At 45.8% G+C, this 15,649-nt stretch overlaps 1 protein-coding gene across 1 annotated transcript in view; it reads right to left on the bottom strand.

Moving 5' to 3' along the window:
- The window catches only part of LOC122453006 (guanine nucleotide-binding protein subunit alpha-14), a 182,188-nt gene extending 167,513 nt beyond the window's left edge, over positions 1 to 14,675 (bottom strand). Inside the window, exon 1 of the mRNA XM_043486810.1 lies at positions 13,654 to 14,675. Within this exon, the coding sequence (XP_043342745.1) occupies positions 13,654 to 13,777 (124 nt within the window). The 5' untranslated portion in view covers positions 13,778 to 14,675. The remainder of the gene's footprint in view (positions 1 to 13,653) is intronic.
- Between the last annotated feature and the right edge of the window lie 974 nt (positions 14,676 to 15,649).

The raw sequence follows: 15,649 nt of genomic DNA, 5'->3' as shown, positions 1-15,649 counted from the left end.
TAATTGTTTTACAATATTGTACGGTTTCTACCATACCAGACAAGCTTTAAGAAACAACCTCATATGAATGAACCCAGAGCCTGTTAAAAAGTGAAGTCAAAAAGAGAAAAATAATACTGTATACTAACACATAGATGGTACCGATGAACCTATCTGCATGGCAGCAATGGAGACACAGACATAGAGGACAGACTGATAGACATGGTGGTTGGGTAGGAAGGAGAGAGTGGGGCAAATGGAGAAAGTAACACAGAAACATACACACTTAGCCTACCAGGCTCCTCTGTCCATGGGATTCTCCAGGCAAGGATACTGGAGTGGGTTGCCATTTCCTTCTCCAGGGGATCTTCCCGACCCAGGGATTGAACCCGGGTCTCCCGCGTTGCGGGCAGATGCTTTAACCTCTGAGCCACCAGGGAAGCCCAACATACACATTGCTGCTGCTGAGTCACTTCAGTCGTGTCGGACTCTGTGCAACCCCATAGACGGCAGCCCACCAGGCTCCCCCATCCCTGGGATTCTCCAGGCAAGAACACTGAACACACACACTACCATATGTTAAATAGATACCCAACGGGAATTTGCAGTGTGTCTCAGGGAATTCAAACCACAGCTCTGTAAAAGCCTAGAGGGGTGGGATGCGGTGGGAGGTGGAAGGCAGGTTTAAGAGGGAGGAGACATATGTACACCTACGGCTAATTCATGTTGATATATGGCAGAAAACAACACAATATTGTAAAGCAATTACTCTTCAATTAAAAATAAATTAAAAAAAGAACAACCTCATAGCTCATCTCTTGAATCTGAGACCTAAGTTTTTCTTCTTTAAGGTTCAGTGACAGTAAAAGAATCTGAAATGATGGTCACAAGACAGCTTGAAGAGTTTATAAATTGTACAATCTCTTCAACACAAATTAGGTAGTGAAGAAACTAGCTGTCCCCACAGGTGGGAGTGGATACAAAATGCAGTTAAAATGAGCTGATTAAATGGAGTTTTTTTTTAAACGATAAAAATTGGAAGAAATAAGTGAGGCTTTCAACAAAATTTATGAGCTTGAAAAATTATCCTAACATTCATACTGAGATTGTAAATCTTCTCCTCTTGATTGCATTGAACTTTGAAAGCTACAAAAGGTGAAGGAATAAGAAATGAATCAAATATATAGGAATAATACTCAAGTTAAATTTAAGAATAGGTATAGTAATCATGAGCAGCACTGAGGTTTTTTTGATGCTGTTATTGTTTAAAGTATTTAACCTGATGTAGAGTAATCTGAGTATTAGAACTGTGATTAATTTATAGGAGTTAATAGTATAAATGACTATTTGATTTGATTACACTTAGGAACAGTATTGTTTATTACCTTTAGAGATAGTTTTGACTGTTTCAAAGAACAAGATTAATGTAATATATAACTTTATGTTTATGAGATCACTGGAGACACTTAAATGCTTAGATTTTTCTTGCCAGCTTTGTCAGGGGGTTGATATATGTGAGGTTATTCAGGCTTTTTCAATGTGTAAATAGGTTTTTAAGTGTCTAATGGAAATTTCACTGAATTAATAAGTAGAGTTAACTTAGCAGTAAATTAAAAGCTAATCTAAGTGAAAGTCATGGCATACATATTTAAAAATTGAAACGAATGTAAAGGTTTAGGACAACTAGGGTTTTACATTCCTCAACTTCAACAAATTCAATATCAAGTAAAAGAAGTAGCTTCAAATGTTTATTTGCTTGCAAAAAAGACCCTTTCATATACCTGAAAAGTCAACTGCAGGACAATAATCACCAGAATATTGGGAGAATGAGAGACCCAGATTTGGTGTTGACCTCTAGGCAGCCAAGATCCCATCATATTGGATATCAGATACCTCCTCCACAAACATAGGGTTTCCCAGGTAGTGCAGTGGTAAAGAATCCACCTGCAACGCAGAAGACATCAGAGCCTCAGGTTTGATCCCTGGGTCAGGAAGATCCCCTGGGGAAGGAACGGTAACCTGCTCCAGTATCCTTGCCAGAAAAATCCCATGGACAGAAGAGCCTGTCAGGCTATAGTCCATGGGGTCTCAAAGAGCCAGCACACACACAGAGGTACGGTTGCCCCAAACATATTACATTCTGGTTTTTTTTTTTTTAATCTTAGACTTGCATGTGATTGGGAAAGAACTCCCAGATATTAGGAATCAAAAAGCTGAGTGCAAAACAGATTGCATAAATTTTATTAGCTAGGATACCAGTTTAGCAGCTGTTGGAAAAGGGTGCCATCATTGCTAGCTCAGAGCTAGTACGACACCTTCACAGTATCAGGAATACAGGCCTCTTCTATCTTGTTGCCTTTTCATCCTCAACACCCAACTTCCATCTCGTGGGAAAAGATGGTTGCTCTTACTGCTACCACCAAATCAGCATCCTTCTCTAGAAGGGAAGGAAGCCTCCTTTCTTTTTAAGGTCACAACTCAGAAATCACCTATATGACTACAGTTTCCATCCCATGGGTTGTAAACTTAGTCAAACGACCACACCTAGCGGCAGGTAAACGGAGCATGTCATGTGTCAAGAGATTACCTTATTACAGAAGGAGGAAAGGTATTTACGAGACTGATAGCAGTCTTTGCTACAAATATGCCACTTTCTAAGCTAAAAAAAATTTTTTTAAACACTCAAGAATATTCACTTTTGTGCATAAGAAAATGTGAAAACTTAGAAAAAAAAAAAGACACATGCAATACATCACTGATTCCAGAACATCAGCCCACATTCCAATGTCAGTATGTAATAGTTTTCATTAGTCCAAAAGGGAACGTTTAATATGAACAAATACGAATTTGTTATAAATGTATATTTATCCAATTTAAACTATCCTCTATTAAGAATAAGCCCTTCCCACTATTTGAAGGTAAAATATTCTTTCTTTTAAGCAATAATATTGATACTAAATGGCAGTACATTTGTTCATTCAGCAAATGTTTCTGGAACATCCAAGCACCACACAAGACCTATGCTCAACAAACAAAGAGTCTAGAGGGGGAGACAGAGAGTAAATAAAACATCAGAAATAGAGTTTCAAGCCACGATGACAACTATTTTTAAAAAGAAATGTAGACTATACCTATGGCTGATTCCTGTTGATGTATGGCAGAGACCAACACAATACTGTGGAACAGTTATCCTTCAATTAAAAAAATAAATTAAGAAAAAAATGTAGAATGGGATATGGGAGAAAATTCTGGGGGGACTTATTTTGGATCAAGGAGTCAGTGAAGGCTTCTAGGAGAAAGGGATGTTTAAGATGCATTCTGAAATGAGTACCTAGAAGACCAGTAAGGACACACGTTGGAAGCAGACAATTGCTGTGTGCAGACATAAAATAAGGAAGCATGTGGCCCATGAAAAGTCCTAAAAAGAGGTTCTAACGACAGAAGCAAGTGATCAAAGGGAATAACTGCAGAGAGGTGGCAGGGGCTGGATAGAGGATCTCACTGGCCATGCACAGATTTTATATTTGCATCCGAAGGCAAAAAGGGAAGGGAAGACATAGAAAGGTTTTGAGCAGGAAAGTTCAGTTCAGTTCAGTCCAGTCGCTCAGTCATGTCTGACTCTCTGCGACCCCATAAAGCACAGCACGCCAGGCCTCCCTGTCCATTACCAACTCACAGAGTTTACCCAAACTCATGTCCATTGAGCTGGTGATGCCGTCCAACCATCTCATCCTCTGTCATCCCCTTCTCCTCCTGCCCTCAATCTTTCCCAGCATCAGGGTCTTTTCCAATGAGTTAGCTCTTCACATCAGGTGGCCAAAGTACTGGAGTTTCAGCTTCAACATCAGTCCTTCCAATGAACACTCAAGACTGATCTTTAGGATGGACTGGTTGGATCTCCTTGCAGTCCAAGGAACTCTCAAGAGTCTTCTCCAACACCACAGTTCAAAAGCATCAATTCTTCCAATCTACGTTTAAAAAGTCACTCTGGCTGCAATGTGGAGAGTGAACTCAGGGCCAAAGAGCAGTAGAGGATGAAGTAATCCAGACAAGAGTTGGGGCAAATAGGACGACAAAGAGTGCACACAGAGAGATTTGGCCTCCTGAAGTAGATTTTGGAGAGATGTTGGCTCCAGGAAACAAACAGGAATGTGATTAAGAACCAGAACTCTGGAGTCAGACTGTCTGGCTTCAAACCCTGGCTCTAAGCTAGCTGGTGAACCTGGTTTTGGAGCCTCAGTTTCCTCATCTGTATAATGGGGTGGACAACAGTTAACTGAAGCTCCAAGCACAGCAAGAAATAAATGAGATTGTTCAAGTGCCTAGAACGGTGACTGGATGTATAAATGTTTTATTATCATTATTTTATTTCTAGTGTTACCTGTAGTAGTAGATCAGGAGACACAGAACTGACGTACAGACATGGTTAGGAGGGACAAACTGTGACAGTAGAACTGACACATGTACACTGCTGCTGCTAAGTCGTGTCCGACTCTGTGACCCCGTAGACGGCAGCCCACCAGGCTCCCCCGTCCCTGGGATTCTCCAGGCAAGAACACTGGAGTGGGCTGCCATTTCCTTCTCCAATGCATGAAAGTGAAAAGTGAAAGGGAAGTCGCTCAGTCGTGTCCGACTGTTAGTGACCCCATGGACTGCAGCCCACGAGGCTCCTCCGTCCATGGAATTTTCCAGGCAAGAGTACTGGAGCGGGGTGCCATTGCCTTCTCTGATATATAAACTACCGTGTATAAAACAGACAGTTACTGAGGACCTGGTGTATGGCACAGAAGTCCAGCTTGGTGCTCTGTGAGGACTTGGGGGGTAGGGTGGGGCTGGAAGGGAGGTTCAAGAGGGAGGGATAGATTTATACACGTCGGGAGTTCACTCCATTGTACAGCAGAAACTGACAACACTGTAAAGCAATCATACTCCAATAACAAAAGGAAAAAAAAGAAAGACCAACAAAGACTCCCTGGATTCTGGTGTGAGCACCAGGTGGTCAGGGGTACCATCTGTTAGTAGAAATGCATCAATCAGGGAGAGAAAAAGAGAAGACCCTTCGATTTGGCTCAATGTGTTCTATTTTGGATATGTTAAGAAAGGAGTTGGGAAATACGTCTAATATCACCTTTTAAGTTGCTTTTTAGATGAATATACTAGAATATTTTTAACATTCTCACTGGTAAATGGTTTAAACATTTAAGTAACATTTTCACTTAATAAATTCTTTAAATATTCCAGTTGGATTCCTGGGTTGGGAAGATCCCCTGCAGAAGGGAACGGCTACCCACTCCAGTATTCCGGCCTGGAGAATTCCAGGGACTGTATAGTCCAAGGGACTGCAAAGAGTCAGACACGACAGAGCAACTTTCACCCTTCAAGGCCCAAACCAGGCCAGTCTTCCTTCCATGAATGTTTCTGTGACACCCGAAACAACAGAGACCTCCAGCTCCTGTAAGGAAGTCACACTACTCATCTGGTATTTCATGGAAGCCACTAAAGAGAGAGAGGGAGAGACATGTATTTATTCAGCCTCTGTTTTAGCTAGGCTCTGTGCTCAGCTTTGTGGGTTCAGTGGCGAACAAAGCCATCACGGATTTCAAGGTCCCATGGAAAGCTCTTCCTAGAATCCACCAGCCACCTGGGTGCGGCCCATCCGCACTGGAGCCAACAGTAGCATACATTATTGCGCTCACATGTGCCTCCTCTTATTTGCTTCTTACCCTTTATATACATAACAGTCCCACTGACCCAGGAAGCAACCCTTTTCAGAGTTTCACAGAAAAAGATTACTTGAACTCAGTGGGGCTGATGGAAATAAAACAGAGGCATCTTTTCCAATCTAATTTCAGCACTTAAACTAGTTTTATGAAATTGAATTATTTGTCAATAATTGGAACCGTTTTGCTTTATTTTAAATTTGTACTATTAGAGGAAAAAGGAATTAAACAGCCTTATAGTCTTGATTCTGAGATCTACTGCCACACGAATGAACATTTTTAAGGTCAAGAGGGCCTTTGCATTGACGCGTACAATGCAGTAAATGAAAATCTACTTTCAAGACAATGGCACCTCTTAGAACCGATGTTACCTTAGAAATGAAGTTGAACATGAAGACTCGGGAGTGACTTAATAAAAGAACTGGCTGGCAACCAAGAGACTGGCCTCCTCACTGTGGCTTACTGTCAGACAGCTACTGATCACCAAACCCTGTAACATCTGCTGAGTCTAACTCCTCTGATCTTTTTCTATCCCATCCTTAAAAGTCTGCACTCTTGTTTCTCAAACTCTGTGGTAAGGGACCAGTTTTTAAATTTTTCCCATTCAGTTGCAGACTATTACATCAATGAAATACAATAAAAATACCCTCTAATGCTACATCATGTTAAATTGCTATAAAAGTTTCTAGGTGTCTATTCTTGATTTCTGTATCTGTCTTACAGGCACACTGGCCCAGGACCCCTGACTGCTTTTTGAGTGGCACTGACTCAAGACAACCAGGATTTAGACTACGAGGTGCATTAGATGATGCTTCTATAAATGATTTATCACCTTCATTTATCTGATTTTGTTTAGGAATACAATTAGCTTACATTTCCCAGCTACATAGTAGCTGAGCAACAGAAAAACATTCTGGAGATGAGTTACACAAAATGTCAAAATGAAGGTGTCATTCATGGCAGGTTTGAGAAAGCAGTGGCATAGTTCCTCTTTGGGTCATGGACAACTAACGGACCATACAAAAGATACCTTTCAGACAAAATAATAGAAGATAAAAGTTCTCTTTTTCTCTCATTTACAACCAAGTACAAAATACCAGAACGTATCGGTTACTTGGGGGAAAAAAAAAAACAAACAAACTTGACAACCAGGAATATACAGCAAATGTTCCATTTTCCTTTATCCAGATCAGTCGTGTCCAACTCTTTGTGACCCCGTGGACTGGAGCCCACCAGGCTCCTCTGTCCGTGGGATTTTCCAGGCAAGGGTACTGGAGTGGGTTGCCATTCCCTTCTCCATGGGATCTTCCCAGCCCAAGGATCAAACCCAGGTCTCCCGCATTCCAGGCACTTTACCATCTGAACCACCAGGGAAGCCCCCAACGTTCCACAGAGGTTGAATTTTCAAAAAGCAGACTGATATTTGGTGGCTAGTACTAAAATGGGCTTTCTCTGCACCACTTAGTCCATAATAGAGAGATAATTACTTAATGATAATAGGCCATAAAACCATTACAATTTATAGGAGCATAACTTCAGGAGTTCTACATCAAAGGTCAAGGGCTCACGCAAACGCAGACACTGTTGCTTTTTTAAGGACTCTTGCCAAGGTAAGATGTAGGCACATGCGTGCCTGCTTCTCCTCTTTGCCCAGCAACCTGACACCTGGGGACAGAGCCTAAACAGTTCCTACAGATTACCCAGTTCACATTCTGAAGACCCTTCATCAAGTTGGTGAGAGAGACTACTTCAACATAAAAAAATAGAGCAGCCCCTCAGCAGGTTGATCCCAGGGGCCTCCCAGATACCCACTGAAAGAGAAGGTACCTGCTTTAGAGCCCAGGGTGGCAATCAGAGTCTGGTCCATCCTGAGGTCCAGGCCAAGGTTACAAGACACGTTCTCCAACTTATGTGTATCAGGATCACCAGGAGATCCTATTAACATACAGCTTGCTGGTCCTACTCTAGAATTTGACTCAGAAGGCCATGCTGAGGACTCAGAGTTTGCATTTCCAACAAGTTCCCAGAGGAGCTGATATTGCTGGTCCTGGGAGCACACTTTTTTTTTTTTTTCCTGGGAGCACACTTTGAAGACCACTGGTATAAACCAGCTGATGCCAGAATTGGAAAGACCTCAGAGAGTCCCTTGGACAGCAAGGAGATCAAACCAGTCAATTCTAAAGGAAATCTACCACGAATATTCATTGGAAGGACTGATGCTAAAGCTAAAATACTTTGGTGACCTGATGTGAAATTTCTAATGAGCTGGGAAAGATTGAAGGCAGGAGGAGAAGGGGACGACAGATGATGAGATGGTTGCATGGCATCACCGACTCAATGGTTTGAGTTTGAGTAAACTCTGAGATGGTGAAGTACAGGGAGGCCTGGTGTGCTGCAGTTCATGGGGTCACAAAGAGTCAGAAGCAACTGAGCAACTGAGCAACAACAGAGGTCACCTGATCCAAAACTTTCATTTTACAGTGAGGATCCTGGTGTTCAAAAGGGAAGGTCTTGCTCATGGTCATATGTTTACTACTCAGAGGCTACCTCCATCAAAACAACAACAAAACAAAACAACCCCTCAGGTTTCCAGAGCCTTAACATGCTGCTCACTTCATGATGCTACGTTATGACCACACGTCAGGTCCATGTTCTCTGAGGAGGAACACCAGTGGAGATTTCATGTCATTGACTGTCCTATCTGCATACCCTTCTGGAAAAAACATGCTGCTTCTATCAGAGACCTTGTAACTGAGCCCAGACAGAGGGTTGGCAGCACAATGGGGACTATTTATTGCCTAGATTTTATTGTTTCTTATTTTTATTATTATTTTGTGCTTTTTTACTTCACTGCACAGAATGTGGGAGCTTAGTTCCCTGACGAGGACCTGCAACCCCTGCATTAGAAGCATGGTCGTAACCACTAGATCATCTAGATTTTAAACTCACAAAGGCTGGCTCCAGAGAGCGTGTTCTCACCGCTACACCATCCTACCTCTCCCCAAGCTCCCTGTGCATATGTGTGCATGTTAAGTCACTTCTTCAGTTGTCTCTGACCCTGTGTGACCCCATGAATTGCAGCCCACCTGGCTCCTCTGTCCATGGGATTCTTCAGGAAAAAATACTGGAGAGGGTTGCCATGCTCTCCTCCAGGGGATCTTCCCCACCCAGGGATCGAATCCGTGGGCAAAATCAGATGGCCTGAGGTTTTGCAAAGTGAAAGAAAGTTGCAAGAGATGATCACAGATGATTTGCTTCACTCACGTGGAGGTAGGCATCCAGGGCAGCCTCAGTGACTCTCAGCTCTCTGGGTGGTAAGTTTCTGGCTGTGCGCTTGGCAGCCTGGTCTGATTCCAGTGTCAAGACTCCCTTGGATCTTGCCCTTTCACTTAGCCTGCTCTTCAATTCCCATCAATTTACAAGCTTCCTGTTTCCCCTCCAATAAATTATTCTTAAGTGAAATTATTCTTCTGCAACCAGGAACCCTGGCCAACATGATAAGTCATTAATTTACCCATTAGCAGAGAGCCAACTGTGGTGATGAAAGTTGGGGTTCCACACAGAGTCCTGCAGAGCATATTCCTCTAGCACCCTGGGATTTCTGCTGGTTCGCTTCTAATTCTTTACACTGTCGGCAGCGGCAGCGGCTGCTGGCCTTACAGGACACCCAGCTGCAGGCCATGTGCATTCAGATGCAGCTCTGTCTGTGCTATGGATCTCCCAGACGAAACTGATTGATTCAGGTTCACAGCCTCACTCACATGGGGCCGCAGGCTCAACGACAGGGACAAGAAAGGCCCAGAAGTTTCTAGAGCTTGGAAGGGAACTGAGCCAAGTCACGTTAGTGATTGTGCCCTGGGAAGGCCATGGCATCTGCTTTCCTGGTTTTTACTATTTGATTCTTTACATTTCATTAGATGCCCTGGTAAGAATCCTTCCAATAAGGCCTTATTTTTGTGTGAATTTCAATGTCTTTAGTAACACAATAGCTTTGCTACAGTGACTTGCTGTACACTCCTCTCTCTCCTCAGTCCAGCCGCCTCCCTCCCTGCCACCCCACACAAGGGAGTTCTTACAAGGAGACTTTTCTCTTGTGATTCAGGTATCATAGAAAAAGAGAAAACAAAAGGCGATACAGACTAGAAGCCATTAAAAATGAAAAAAATACCCTTTGACGACTAAGACTTTTTTACATTGTTTTTCATCTAACTTTACTGTTAGATTTTTCCCTTTTATATCTACTTTGATAGCATTACAACCTTAAAACTTTCATCCTCTAACTCAGAGCTCTAGAAATGTGGTTTTTCAGATACTTACGCACTGGCGACTGATTTGAATTAAGGGAGTTGACATCTTTGTTTCAAGTGTTTAATTATCTTCAGGAGAAAAAAAATGTACAGTTTTCCACTGAAAATGATCAAGGCCCAGCAGAGAAATGACTTATTTCTGGACTGAGAAGAGGGGTACAAGATGAACCTGGAGCACGAAGTTATGCCAGAAAGTAAGGAAATGCTCCAAAAACTGATGGAGGAGTGATATGGGAACTAGTGTGCAAATTGGGTGCAATGTGAGTACCAAAATGATTCAGTAATGAAATAAAAACCACTGGTAAAACTCACACACACAAACACAATCCTAGCTATATGTGAGTTTACATGGATAATAAATAAACCAAAAAGGGGCAGAGGAAGGCTTACAGCAGAATGTCTGGTGCCAACTGGTCAGTGGAGAGAAGCTGGAACTGGACAATAATTTCCTAGCCATTAAGCCTAAATAGACTTGCAGCCCAGGAACATGACAAATAGTTCTGACATGGAATTTTGTTATAACCAATGCACCGAAACTGTAGGGGACTCAGATTTTTCAACTCATTAGTGTAAGAAGAGTAAGAGATTTAAAAGTCAGCTTAAGGCTCAGAAAATGATAAGGGGAACTCCAAGCCAAACATTTTTGTTAAAGAACAACCAGCACCACTTAGACAAACTGCTACCAACCTACAACTGGTCAGCTAAAATGGAAATAACACCTCCCCGGCGGCCAAAAATGCTACAAAATGGAATGATGCTAGTTGACTCTTACTAGCCGACAGAGCCAAGTTAGTCTGCAGTTAAGAAAGGGTAGAACCAGAGTTTGAACTCAGGCAGTCAGACCTAAGAAACTACATTTTTAATCCCTATACCAGCATGAGTTAAATACCAATTCCCCGGTACACATTCCAGTTCCACCATGAGGTCTGCATCCAAAATCAAGACATCAGAGTTACTGGAGACACTCGACCTGATTAACAAGCAGCACTTTTCCAAGCCTCATTTGATACCAAAAATCAATAAAAATCACATTTCTCCCCGTTTCGTTGCTATTGTCCAGACACTTTCTTCCTACATGGACTGATGTTCATCAGGTTCTTATCAGAACTCTTTTGTCCTACGTTTATCTGAGGAACTGATGAGGAATTTCTTTCTACTAATTTCAGCCATCTCCTTTATTTCTCCCCTTTCTCCTTCCACAAAAAAGTACCACGCTAACACCTTGCAAATAGTTGCCCCAAATGGACAGCAAGTTTTATCTTTCCCTGTGGACACTGACCCATGCTTTTATTAAGCACAAACAGGATATGGCCCCACTGAATGCACTTTGGAAATGTCCTTAAATCACTTCGTTGCAACAGCATGCTTCCTTGTCAAAGAGCTGGCGGCCTTTTGGCTCATTCCACCCTCCACACAGGATCCTCAACTCCTATTTGCAAAACAGTTTTCACCTGAGGTACTCAGGCAGTGGTTCATCTAATGCACCCATTATAGAAGCTCAGGTGACTTTTATTTTCACTCAAACTGCATGACTTTAGACAAAAAAGGATTCCCTGATTTCTGTGTTTTTGGCGTCATGGCCTCCTCCTCTTCTGTCTTAAGAAATGCAAGTATGCCCTGCCCCCTTGCAGAGCAAACTAAACCGGAGGTTTCAAAGTCCATCCTTGGGGTTTTGGATAGTTCCATGTGGTATAACAACTTGCTAACAAGTTCTGGATGATTAGCACTGAGATGGTGTGCTAGTCACAGCTGAGGATGATTAAAAAGGGGTTCCTGGGAGGTCAGACAGTGCTGAAAGGGTCAATAAGAGGGTTAGGGCAAGGGCCTGGCAGGTACAAAAACAGATTCTAGTCACCTGGATTAAGTATGACTTTCAGGGAAAACATACCTACAAACATCCCTACCCTAGTTTGATTGTAAGTAAATGCAAGCATTTTACCCCTAAACAGTCTTATCACCAATACAATATGGTCAGCTTCCTGCTTAATTTTCATTTGTCAAGCTCCTGGTATATTTCAGGCACTGAATTTTACACACTGACACAGATCAAAAAGTATTTCACAAGGACGGAGGACTCAGTCTGTCCTTGAAAAAGTACGCAGTTAAAGGGCTTCCCAGGTGGCTCAGGGGTAAAGAATCTACCTGCAATGCAGGAGACACAAGTTCGATCCCTTGGTTGGAACGATACCCTGGAGAAGGAAATGGCAACCCATTCCAGTATTCTTACCTGGGAAATTCCATGGACAGAGGAGTCTGGCAGGCTACAGTCTAAGGGATGGGAAAGACTGGGGCTAAACAATAACAACAATGCAGCTAAAGCCCGGCCCGCCCCTAATCTTCGTGGAGCCTCGGACAGGAGGACACTGGGGGCCCACATAATTACTTTTCAGCGCTATCCACTAACAGACAGTCACAGAATCCTCCTTCCTTGGCAAATGTAGCTTTATAACAACCTGGAAGGCCAAGTACCATTAGAATTCTCAGACCCCCTCCGAGTTCTGGGCCAGGCATGAAAGGGCAGCCCAGGCCAGTGAACAGAATCCTTTTCCTTCCCCACCTAGGCTCCATCTCCTCCCAGAGTGGCCTCTCAGGCCCACCTGCAGACCTGAGCCCACACTTCCAGCACAGCGGCCTGATAGGCACTCTTCAGGGAAAGAAAAAAGTTGAAATATTTGCAGCTATCTAGAAAGATCTGACAGCTGCTACTCTGGTATGAAAGAAGGAAAAGGTAAATCTTCCTCAACAGCAAACAGACTGAACAGGGTTCTAGAAAGTCCCAAGAGAAGGGATCCTGCCCTAAGGCGTACACTGGGCAAACTTTTAACATTCTCTTTCCGTTTTTGAAAGTGAGCGTCCTACCTAGACCTGTGCAGACGCCCGAAGAGCCCGATGAAGAACTAGCCAGAGCGGCTGGGGAACCGGAGTCCCAACCCTAGGAAGGAACACACGGGGAGCTCAACTGAGCAAGGGAGGTTTGGGCCTTTACGCAAACAGGCCTCCCCAAAGGGAGCTCGGGGAGGCAGGCGGAGGCCGTCACAGCGGGGAGAGAGGTTAAGGCTTGGGCTGCACCCCCACGACAGCCCCGGTATCTGCTCTGCCTTTTCTCAGTCAGGGCAAGTTCGCCAATTTTGCGTCCTGTTTTTAATTCTCTAAAATGGGGATATCACTTGTCCTCATCACTGGGCGGCGATGCGCATAAGAACCGAGCGCTCGTTAGCGCTCAGTCAACCGTACTTACTCGAGAGCGCAGGAGCCAGGATGAACCCAAAATGTGGATTAAACAGCTCCCCACCACCAACCCCCAACATCCAAGATACGTCCTGCAGAGGCGGTGTGCGCTGTGGACGCAGGGGTGAGGTGGATGAGGCTTTAGGGAGAGACGCAAAGAACGGAGAAAGCAGAGGTCAAATGTTACCTCTCAGCTGTTCGGGGTCAGGAAGGGGGTGCCTTCCAATGTCGCCCAGCTGGAGGTGCAAAGGACTGCCGCCTAAGGGCCCAACTTGCTGTCATCCGCGAGCCCCTGGGAGGAGGAGGAAGCCGCGCAGCAGCATACCGCTCGGTTCCAGGTCCTCCAGCCAGGGATCCGGGCGAGGGAAGCGGCCGGGAGCGAAATGCCCGGAGCTCAGGGATGCGAGACGCTCACTCACCCAGAAGCAGCAACTTGAGCTCGCGGCGCGCGTCCTTCTTGTCCCGGCGAAGCTGCCGCTCGATCTCGGCGCTGATGCGCTGCGACTCCTTCTCCTCCGCGGACAGGCAGCAGCAGCCGGCCATGGTACGCGCAGCCCCCGACAGGCCACGAAGTCTCGAGCGCCCCGACGCTCCGCCGGCCGATCCGCGACGGCACAGGAGTTCGGAGGGAAAAGACCCGGGCCGACTCGAGTTTCGGAGTAAGAGGCCGGGACCGCCCGGGTTCAGTCCCTCCTGGAAGGGCGTCTCCGGGGCGGGAGCGAATCCGGAGCTCTGGGAACGCTCAAGTGTACCGTAGATCCCGACTCACCCAGCCCCACGCCGGGGAAGGTGGAAGGCGAGCCGAGGGAGAGAGCGTTGCCGGCCCCCGAAAACCAGCACGCCTCTTGGCACAGGAGCTCGACAGTCTGGGAGCGCAGACCGCTCGCGAAAATTTGGGGCGTCGGGGAGCGGGATCTCCTGGACTCGGGGATGTCCCAGGCAGGCTGCAGGCAAGGCGTGGGTTGGAGGCAGAGGTCCTAGCTGGCCCTCTCCTGCAAAAGTTCTGAAAACCTCAGCAGTGACCGCAGCCTAAGACAGACTGGAAAAGTTCCCGGAGGCGCTTGTGGCTCGAAGTGGCCGAAGGAGGCGGAGCCTCTCGAACCCGCAGCTCTGGCGTCGGCTCGAGCTGGCCTTCGCTGCTCGCCAAGACGACGGCGCCTGGGGGCAAGAGCGGGGAGTAGGGAGCTGCGGAGCCGAGCCCAGGCGTCTCGAGTCTCGGGGAGCAGCCCCCCGTGGTGTCCCGGCGCGGGGAAGGCCGAGGCTGCGGTAACCAGAGTGTCCTGATCTCCAGGCCCCACTCCCTGTCCGGATCCAAGTTCCGACAGGTGAGTGAGGTTTGCCAACTCCCAGCCTCAACTCCTCCCAGCTGCAAAAGGAGCCGAGCGCGCCGGGGGCGAGGTTGAGTTCCGCCCAGTTGAAACCGAGGCTCTCACAACCGGCCTCAGCACCACGCACCCCGCGGTTTCCTAGACGGATCCCCTAGGCTTCCCGGACGCCCCAGCCCAGCGCCGGCTCGGCCAAATCCATGTGTGAGCCTCGGCTGGGCCTGAGCCGGTTGGCGCTGCTCTCGGAGAAGCCGCTGCCCCCGGGTTCTGTTCAATAGAAGTGCGAATGCGGGGTGGGTAAATATCCTCCCGGCCCCTTCCTACGCCGCCGGAGACGGGGGAATGGAAAACGGCTGGCTACTTTGCATTTTACGATGGGAAAGACTCCTGCTTTGGAGAGAGCTGACCCGTTTGCAGCAGGTGCCCTGCCCCAGCCCTGAAGCCTGACGACCGCCTGTCTCCTGGAACCTCGGGATCACAGTTGAACTGCATTAACAAAAACTTAAACATTAAAAAGCATCTCTTTGTACCCAAATGGAACGATAGAATGCGTATTACAACAACTGGTTTTTGTCTTCTGTGTACGTTTTGAGGCAGAAGGCAGAGAGGTTGACGGGGAAAGCAGAAAAGGAGGGGATCCTACTGTCCATAGCAAAGAACTTTTTTTTCCCCCTTCAGTTCAAGTCAGCTTGTGCCATGTAGACACTTTTTGGAGTTAGGCAATTAGTTAATGCTTCCTCTATTAAGAACAAGCCTGAGTACCTTTCCTAGGAGTAGCATAAAGTGAAAGTCGCTCAGTAGCGTCGGACTCTTTGCGACCCCATGGACTATACAGTCCCTGAAATTCTCCAGGCCAGAATACTGGAGTGGGTAGCCGTTCTCTTTTCCAGGGGATCTTCCCAAGCCAGGGATCGAACCCAGGTCTCCTGCATTGCAAGCGGATTCTTTACCAGCTGAGCCCCAAGGGAAACCCAGTCAGTTCAAACTGAGGAACATACTGAGTGGAGAGAGTGGTATATGTCATTATAAAAAGAACTTGACATTAGGATACTATCTGGCTGCAAAGGTCTTATTATTTGCAGTTTAGGAA

The sequence above is a fragment of the Cervus canadensis genome, chromosome 14 (assembly GCF_019320065.1).
Source record: "Cervus canadensis isolate Bull #8, Minnesota chromosome 14, ASM1932006v1, whole genome shotgun sequence".
Taxonomy (NCBI): Eukaryota; Metazoa; Chordata; class Mammalia; order Artiodactyla; family Cervidae; genus Cervus; species Cervus canadensis.
Note: the sequence above shows the minus strand (reverse complement) of the source record. Positions and strands in the feature narration are given on the sequence as shown.